At 41.9% G+C, this 8,993-nt stretch overlaps 1 protein-coding gene across 1 annotated transcript in view; it reads left to right on the top strand.

The window, feature by feature from the left end:
• The window catches only part of LRP2BP (LRP2 binding protein), a 23,349-nt gene extending 14,914 nt beyond the window's left edge, over nucleotides 1–8,435 (top strand). Inside the window, exons 3-8 of the mRNA XM_012000176.1 lie at nucleotides 243–356; nucleotides 1,443–1,585; nucleotides 1,661–1,766; nucleotides 2,820–3,043; nucleotides 4,775–4,949; nucleotides 7,908–8,435. Coding sequence (XP_011855566.1) covers nucleotides 243–356; nucleotides 1,443–1,585; nucleotides 1,661–1,766; nucleotides 2,820–3,043; nucleotides 4,775–4,949; nucleotides 7,908–7,973 — 828 coding nt within the window. The 3' untranslated portion in view covers nucleotides 7,974–8,435. The remainder of the gene's footprint in view (nucleotides 1–242; nucleotides 357–1,442; nucleotides 1,586–1,660; nucleotides 1,767–2,819; nucleotides 3,044–4,774; nucleotides 4,950–7,907) is intronic.
• Nucleotides 8,436–8,993: the final 558 nt, after the last annotated feature.

Below are 8,993 nucleotides of genomic sequence, written 5' to 3'. Positions count from 1 at the left end.
ACGGCACCTTCATCTATCCTGGCAACAAATGTTTGCTGAGGGCTCATTGTGCACCTGTCACTCTGAGGATGGCAGAGCGCCATGGCAGACAGCGTGCTTCGTCAGCGTGGGGCATGGGTTCGGACGTGGCTGCACTGCTTGTTAACTGTGTGTTTAACTTGGGCAGAAACAGTTGGCCACTTGATGCCTTTGGGATTAAAGATCATAATAAAAATAATTCAATATCTTCTGGGCGCTTCTAGGGATGGTATGAAGAAGCATTAGAACAGTTTGAAGAAATCGAGGAGAAAGACCATCAAGCAACTTACCAGCTAGGAGTGATGTACTATGATGGGCTGGGGACCATTCTAAATTCTGTAAGTTAGTGTCTTGGTCACAGTGGGTAAGATTTCATTGTCAGTGGATTGTTGGACACAATTAAAATTATATTTTAATACTTTTTCTTTTTCTTTGAGACAGAGTCTCGCTGTGTCACCCAGGCTGGAGTGCAATGGCGCGACCTCGGCTTACTGCAACCTCCACTTCCCGGGTTCAAGTGATTCTCCTGCTTCAGCCTTAAGAGTAACTGGGATTACAGGCACTGCCACCATGCCTGGCTAATTTTTGTATTTTTAATAGAGACAGGATTTCACCATGTTGACCAGGGTCTACTAAAAATACAAAAATTAGCCTGGCGTGGTGGTGCATGCTTGTATTCCCAGCTACCTGGGAGGCTGCAGTGAGCCAAGATCATGCCACTGCACTCCAGCCTAGGTGACAGAGCAAGACTCTGTCTCAAACAAAAATCAAAATATATTTGATTGTCCAGTATTATTTTCTTCTTTTGGGTGATGTTTGAAGGTTTGTGTCTGATGGATCTGGGGGTGGAGGGTGCAGATCTGTTCCTGCTAGTGGTTAGAATATCTTCTATGCTTTCCTTGTGACCACAAAGCAGATGTTGTATTAATGCGTAAGATTTGTATATTAGATACAAACTATGAGCACGCAGTAAAAGTATGCTTGAATGGAAGATGGTGTTTGTTAGGGGCTCACAAGTGTATTGTAAGAATTATAAATGTGAAAGAAGTTCCAGGCCATGCTTGCCTTTTAGTCAGTTCTAAGAACTGTGCTGATTCAGGATAAGGGTTATTAGATGGGAGGGAGGAGAGAAAAAAGAAAGCCCATATTGAGACTTAAATCCACTCAGGCAGCTGTAAACGGAAGGAAATTTCTTATATCCCAGAGCTCCTGGGAGTGCCTGGATAGGAAATGTACTTTTAGAGATTCTTTTCGTCCTTATTGCTTGCCCGGCAGGATCCAGGACAGTCGTAACTCTTGGGCACAGATTCATAGTATTACACATCATGTCAGAGGGTGGACACTTCACAGCCTTATTGGGAGAAAGAAATTCAGTTTGGGTAAAACTAAAAACTAGGGTTTTTTTGTTCTTTCTTTTGTCGAAGGAGAAAGGGGTGGACTACATGAAGAAAATTCTTGATTCTCCATGTCCCAAAGCAAGACACTTAAAATTTGCAGCTGCTTACAACCTCGGAAGAGCTTATTATGAAGGAAAAGGTGTTAAACGATCAAATGAGGAAGCCGAAAGGTAATCCTACCTGGGAACAAGATTAGGTTTGAATGGAATGCCGAAACCAAGAATAACATGCCTGCTTTCTCGTAGACTGTGGCTTTTCGCAGCAGACAATGGAAATCCCAAAGCTAGTGTGAAGGCTCAAAGTATGCTCGGGCTGTATTACTCAACCAAGGAGCCCAAGGAGTTAGAAAAGGTGACATGCCCCTCTTTTTTAATGCCAGTGTTATATTTAGATTAATATTTGTTTCACTACTTTTTTTGAGAAAATGGTGGGGAATGTTGTTTTAAATCTCTCTTATATTTCCTTAAAATGTAAAGGAAGTGTACATTTTAGGATCTCAAAGCCCTTTTATTTATAAATGTCCCCTTCCCTACCTCTATCGAAGGAAACCATGAATGTGAGAGTATTTTGTATACTATAGTATCAAAGCTAAAAGAAGAGAAACAGTCCTGAAATTACGGCCAAAATCCTTTTAATCATGAATAGATGAGTATTGGCAGTGACTTGAGAAACAATTGATACTAATAAATAAAATATACTAAGAGTTAGTTACAAATAAAGTCCATCTAAGATTTTCACAGAAATACAATCTTTCATCCATGGTTGAAACAGTTTCCAAAAAAATCCTATAGGGAGAAGGAAATGGGGGCCGAGTCCTACTTGTAAGAGAGGAGTTAACGGCAAGTTTGCAAGAGGCATATCACAAGTAAGGCCATCTTCGGATAGATGAGCAGCCACCTGGAATTTTGTAAACGAGTTCAAATTCACTGTAGCGGAGTATGAGGCAAATGTGCTTGAGGCTACATACAGCGTTTATCTGCGGTTGTCTTTGATCACAGGAGCTGCCATCTCTAGCATCCACAGGGAGCTCGAACTCTCCCTCACCATCAGCAGTCTCCTCTCCTCCGCTGGCCACATGCCTTTCAGACACTTAGTTCCTATTTGGCACCTTCCTGATCCCTACTCTGGAAGGTCCCCAAATCCTGAAACCTAGGACAGCTGTTCCTTCTCAGCCATAAGCTGTCTGGACTGTGACCTCATCTGCACTGCGGAGAGACGGCGGAGGAACTCACCTCCACACAGCGTTAGGCATGTGTGCTAGTGTGAAACGCGTCCAAAGGCCTACAGCTCTTTCCTAGAGATGATTAATAGTGCTATCTAGGAGCCACAGATTTCTGTCTAGTATTCCCTTATAAGTTCATCTAGTGGATCACAAATACAATGATGAAACTGTGCTTTTCTTAGGCATTTTACTGGCATTCAGAAGCATGTGGCAATGGAAATCTGGAGTCGCAGGGTGCACTTGGGCTCATGTACTTGTACGGACAAGGCATCCGGCAGGATACGGAGGCTGCCCTGCATTGCTTAAGAGAAGCAGCAGAACGCGGAAACGTCTATGCTCAAGGGAATCTCGTGGAGTATTACTATAAGATGAAATTTTTTACAAAGTGTGTTGCATTTTCTAAAAGGTGAATGTCTGTGTCTGTTTTGTGCTGCTGTAACAGAATACCACACACTAGGTATTAAGAAACAGAAATTTATTTCCCCCGGTTCCAGAGGCCAGGAAGTTCAAGATCAAGGTAGGTGTGCTTGTCTGGTGAGGGCTGCAACCTCCAGAGGGGAGGACCATCGCGTCCTCACGTGACAGCGGAAAGCTACAGGAAACTTCTTTTATAAAAAGGGCTTTCGTCCTATTCATGAGGGAGGTGCTCTCATGGCCTCATCGCCTCTTGATACGATCACACTAGCAACACTGGGATTTTGGAGGGAACTTGATTCAAACCCTAGCAGTAGTGTTGGAATAAACTGGATGAAAGCATTGACAAGAATGCCTGAGAATGTTCTATGCCAAACCCTTCCCAGAGCTTTCTGCGGTATTAGCAACGGTAGCTACTGAGCACTTGAAATGTGTCTAATGCAACTTAGCACTAAACTTTTACATGGTAATTAACAGAAATATTCATATGGCTAGTGGTTACCATACTGGATAGCACAATTCTAAGCCATTAGCCTTCAAGATTTCAGTGCTACTAGCTGAAGCAAGTTGCTTAAGAAGCAATTGCTTTATGTGTAAGAAGAGAATACCTTTATAGCAGGATCATAATAGTGTACTTAACACAGCTTGGCATATCACACGTTTATCACGTCTTCATTTCTTCCTGCGCTCCTCGGCCATGCAGTTCTATAACTGCACAACTAAATATAGCTCCATAACAACTGAACATGAGAATATGGTGAAAAGACTGAGACTATATCTAATAAAATATACAAAAACGTCTTTTCCCAGAGTCTGTAAGGCTCCATGTACTTTCCTACACTTCTTTACCCAGTGTATAAAAGCAGTGTGTCGGGGACACAGACCTGGGTGTACTCTGGAGTGTCCATCAGACTCTGCGTGTGCTCGTGTTTCCCAGTCACACCCTTCCCACAGCGCCAGGTCTCCCCTCTCTCCGAGCCCTAGTGCAGGGCAGTGATCTACAAGAGGATGAGGGGAGGGAGGGGCTGCTTCTACCCGCGTCCCCAGCGTCTCCGGCTCCAGGCAGCAGACCACTTACAGGAGTGATTGCCAATATCTCAAAGCAAGTATCCGTCTTAGTTAGAACTAAAGCTTTAAATCATTCTTTAAAATCTTTGGCGTTTTCCATTATTTCCCACATTCCTACTCCATTAACATTGTGGTTAACGTGGAGGTGACTGGATCGCATGCTCACACGATTCTACGTATTTGTGTCTGGGTATAAAGGATGACTTCTTTCCCTTGTCCGTTTTTAAAGACGTGCTAGTGAAAGGGTTTTCTGGTCCTATGTGGCTAATGTCCAAATTGAAGGTGGCTGTTTCCATACGTGATCCAGAGAAGTGGAAAATGCTTTCTTCTCCACGCAGTTTAAACCCACAAAGTGACATTAAACTTCCAAGAGTAATATGACAAGAAAAAAGAAACATACCTTTGTTTTCTAATGGTGATTGAGCCTGCTGAGCATAATTACAGAGACGATGTAAAGTCACCACTAGGGTAAGCTCGTCTTCTCCTGGTATGAGTTGGCTATACGAACCCTTCACCACGCAGCAAACAACTTAGTTCTCAAAGCAGTAGAGAGAAATCACTTCGGGGACAAGGTCGGTTTCTAGGCACATCGTTTTACAAACACTTACGCCATAACTGATGTCCTTTTCCATTTCACCACTCTACGTCCTCTCAGGATTGCTGACTATGATGAGGTGCACGACATCCCCATGATTGCCCAGGTCACAGACTGTCTCCCGGAGTTCATCAGCAGAGGCATGGCAATGGCATCCTTCTACCACGCAAGGTGTCTCCAGCTCGGCTTGGGCATCACCAGGGACGAAGCAACGGCTAAGCACTATTATTCTAAAGTAAGCGTTAGAACAAAATATCAGTTCACCCAAAGAGAAACTGCCAGGCTTTAGTTGCAACTTGAAGGGTTTTACGGATTAGTGTTTCTTCTACTCAATTACTGTGCAGATAACCGCTGTCTACAGAGACGCTGTCAGACATGCAGATTGTTTGCAGACAATTGTCAGATTCTTATTAGCATAATTTAGCTCAAATGATTAAAAGCCCTATTTTGATGCAAATTACTCTTTCATTCTGCTGCTATCTGCAGCCTAAGGCCCAGCACTAAGACCTTAAAGCTGAACAGTTTGTCTTTCATCTAGAAAAAGTGTGAACCTATGTGTTCATTCTAGTACGGTAATGAAATACGGTTTAAAGGTTTTTTTGAGCATGACATCTACCCCACTCAGGAGGGATATTCTTGAGCTTGAGGTAGTCAGTGAAAATAAGCCTTTCATATTTTAATCCGCGTGATCAATTTATTTAGATCCCAAATGCATTTCACATCTCAAAGTAACTACTAAAAACTAAAAAGCAAGGGCTGTGGCAGTTGCGGAGGTGGGGGGGCGGTAAAGGAGATCATTATGAATACTAAGTTTGGATTTTTTTTTTAAAGAAAACCCAAAAAGCTGGGCCATCACATCCATGAGTCAAAATTAGAATTACATCGTAGCAGACTTGGTAGAGCAGTGTTTGTAGTGCACAGATCGCTCAGCCTGAGTGGGGGAACAAGGGAAGGAACAGTCTTCTCAGTCCCTTGGCTGACTCTGATATTATCGCAGTGGTTCCCAAGCTTCTCTGCATGTTAAAATCACCCGAGGATCTTTTACAAATTCCAAAGTTCAGGCCTTATTTCAGAAAATTTCAATCATGGTCTCAAGGAGACAGAAGCATATTTGTTGAAGCTCCCCGTGGGATTCCAATGTCAGGTAAATTTGGGAACCCTAAATTACTTTAAAATTAAAACTTCCAGAGCATCAAAGCCATATTAACACACAGACACACAGCACACAGCCAAATGCAACTGATACCTTTAAGATATTTACCTCTACTCCATTCTTCATATGAATAACGGTTGTCTAACTTTTTTCATTTAAATGCTCTCTGTACTGGCGGGGCACAGTGGCTCATGCCTGTAATCCCAGCACTTTGGGAGGCTGAGGCGGGCAGATCATTGAGGTCAGGAGTTCGAGACCAGCCTGACCAACATGGTGAAACCCAGTGTCTACTAAAAATACTAAATAACCCCGTCTCTACTGAAAAATAAAATTAGCCAGGTGTGGTAGCAGGTGCCTGTAATCCCAGCTACTCGGGAGGCTGAGGCAGGAGAATTGCTTGAACCTGGGAGCAGAGGTTGCAGTGAGCCAAGATCACACCACTGCACTCCAGCCTGGGACTCCGTCTCAAAAAAAAAATGCTCTCTGTACTATACCAATTTCCAAACCAAGCTGATTTCAGGTTCTATCCTATCCTTAATATCCTTAGAAAACTCTAGTCAAACATATTTTGAAACGTGGTATATAGTCATCCTGCATAAAGCAGCAAAACAAGGCCAGGTACGGTGGCTCAGGCCTGTAATCCCAGCACTTTGGGAGGCCGAGGTGGGAGGATTACCTGAGGCCAGGAGTTTGAGACCAACCTGTCCAATATGGCAAAATCCCATCTCTACTAGAAATACAAAAATTAGCCCATCATGGTAGCGCGTGCCTGTAGTCCCAGCTACTCGGGAGGCTGAGGCATGAGAATTGCTTGAACCCGCGAGGAGGAGTGTTGCAGTGAGCGGAGGTTGTGCCGCTGCACTCCAGCCTAGGCAACAGAGTGAGACTCCATCTCAAAAAAAAAAAGCAAAAGAGATTCCAATCTGAGAATGATTTTCCATATGATGGGAGAAAATAGCCCCATTACTCTGCATCTAGGATACTGTACTCTAGAACTCTAGTATATGCATCGAGGATACTGGAGTCAGTTTGGGCCATTGGGGATACCGATAAAATGGAGGTAATTTAGAGGCAGTGAAGGGTCTGGAATGATGTCACATGAGGCTTGATATAAGAACAGAAACCTTCTCTCTCAGAGCAAAAGGACACGAGGGGTCCTGACAGTGGCCTTCACTGGACCGGCAGTGTCCCACAGGAAGGGAACAGGTGGGGAGGGAGCGGAATCAGAGCCCATGGCAGGCAGTGTGTTATGGCAGACGGTGAGGCTGTAAGATGGTAACTGGGACCTCGAGGTGACAGACCCAGGCCTGCTCTCAGCTCTGCCACCATCAGGCAGGGAGACTCCAACTTCCTGGAGTCTTAGGTTTCTGTGAAACCAGCATTACGTATTCTGTTAGGACCCTTCAAGGATTCTAGAGTGCATGGAGAGAAATACCAGCCTAAAATAAGGGCGAGTTTTCTAACACAACAATTCAGGAAACAAACAAAAACACAGGTTTTCTCTAAAGGTGGCAACTTCCTGCTACTGGAAGCACACAAGCAAACACCTAGTGACCAACTGTCATGGCTACGGAAGGGACAATTTCTGCACAGAGTGAGGTTTGGATGAGAGCTCTGTCCCGCATTGTTGTCAGTCTAGAAATTATGCACCTTGCCACTGTTTAGACATCGTAAGACTATTTTAGCTATATATTTTAAAATAAGATTATTACAGATGCTGTTATTCACATACGGAGATCATAACAACTTTGAGGCCAAATGTTAATGCTTTCCATTTTACTTATCTTAATAATTCATGACATACAATGCCATCATTGGTGCTTAAGTTCCCTTGATTCTTGGCACTGATAAAATGTTTTTCAAATTGATCCATTCTGCAGAGGTTAAAGTAGGACATCAGAATAGAAAGTATCTTAACAAATTTCCTTGAAATTTACTGTACTATTCTTAAAAACGAATCAAAAAAGAGAAAAAAAAAAAAAGAAGAAAGACCCAAACAATGAGAATGTATCTAAATATCCGACTCTCTTTGGTTTCAAGGCTTGTCGTCTGAACCCTGCACTGGCAGATGAACTTCACTCCTTACTTATTCGTCAAAGAATTTAGACCACAATGTATTTCAACAAAGATCATCCATGCTAACACCGCACAATGTGTGTATCTTTATAGTAGCTATGACTGGTTATTTTGCATATCGCAAATTACACTATCCTGGGTATTTTACAGGTAACATGTTACTTCGTTCTTGAATTTGTACGCGGTTAAGTTTTGCACCTTGAAACCTAGACACAAGGTCAAATTGCTGCAGGAGTCCTCAGAGGTCCACCTCTTACCCTACAGACTGGCCTAGACCATATCAAGTATCAAAACCATTCTACACAGCAAGTCTCTTTTTTCCTTTCTTAAATACCAAGTCTCCAAAAAGACTTAGTTTAGCTTTAGTAAGTTCAGAAGTAGAAATGATACAAACGTATTTAAAACCATCATTTGAAAGTTTAATTCTTTATATTTGTCTCTTAGTTTTGTGAATTTTGAATGTTTAAATTTTGTTTCAGTCATTTAAAATTTTTTAATGCAAATTCACGAAACTAATTAAGGGTAAAAGACATTTAAAGAATTAAACTTAAATAAGTGTGTGTAGCATTTCTACTTCTGAAGTTATTAAAGCTAAAACTGCACTAAGCCTTTTGAGACATCCTCTATTCTTAAAAAGCTCATAAATAATTGGCTAATTTATTACATATAAACTTCAAAAAAGTGGGTTATAAGACACTGCTTTGGAATCTTGCCCCTCCAAATCTTCCCTCAAAGATCTTAATGTAATGAGTAAAACAACTGCTATATACATACGCAGAATGTGTAATAAAACAAAAAGCAATTGCTATTTGAAAATATAAGAAAGTTAAAGCAAATTGTTTCTTTGTGCTTCAGCTCATTTTCTACATTTTTAAAACCCTGTGGTAAAAACCTGAATGAAATCATCTACAAGAACTACAACTAAATACTGTTACATTAGCAAAAGGCTTTCCTTATATAGATGACATCTATGAAGGCAAAAGGTAACAGTAAAAACAGTAAGATCCATATGCTTAAGACTGTACAAGGCTATTCATTTGTGAAACAAAT

Source organism: Mandrillus leucophaeus, unplaced genomic scaffold, assembly GCF_000951045.1.
Source record: "Mandrillus leucophaeus isolate KB7577 unplaced genomic scaffold, Mleu.le_1.0 Scaffold62, whole genome shotgun sequence".
NCBI classification, from domain to species: Eukaryota; Metazoa; Chordata; class Mammalia; order Primates; family Cercopithecidae; genus Mandrillus; species Mandrillus leucophaeus.
This window is presented reverse-complemented; position numbering and strand designations above follow the sequence as displayed.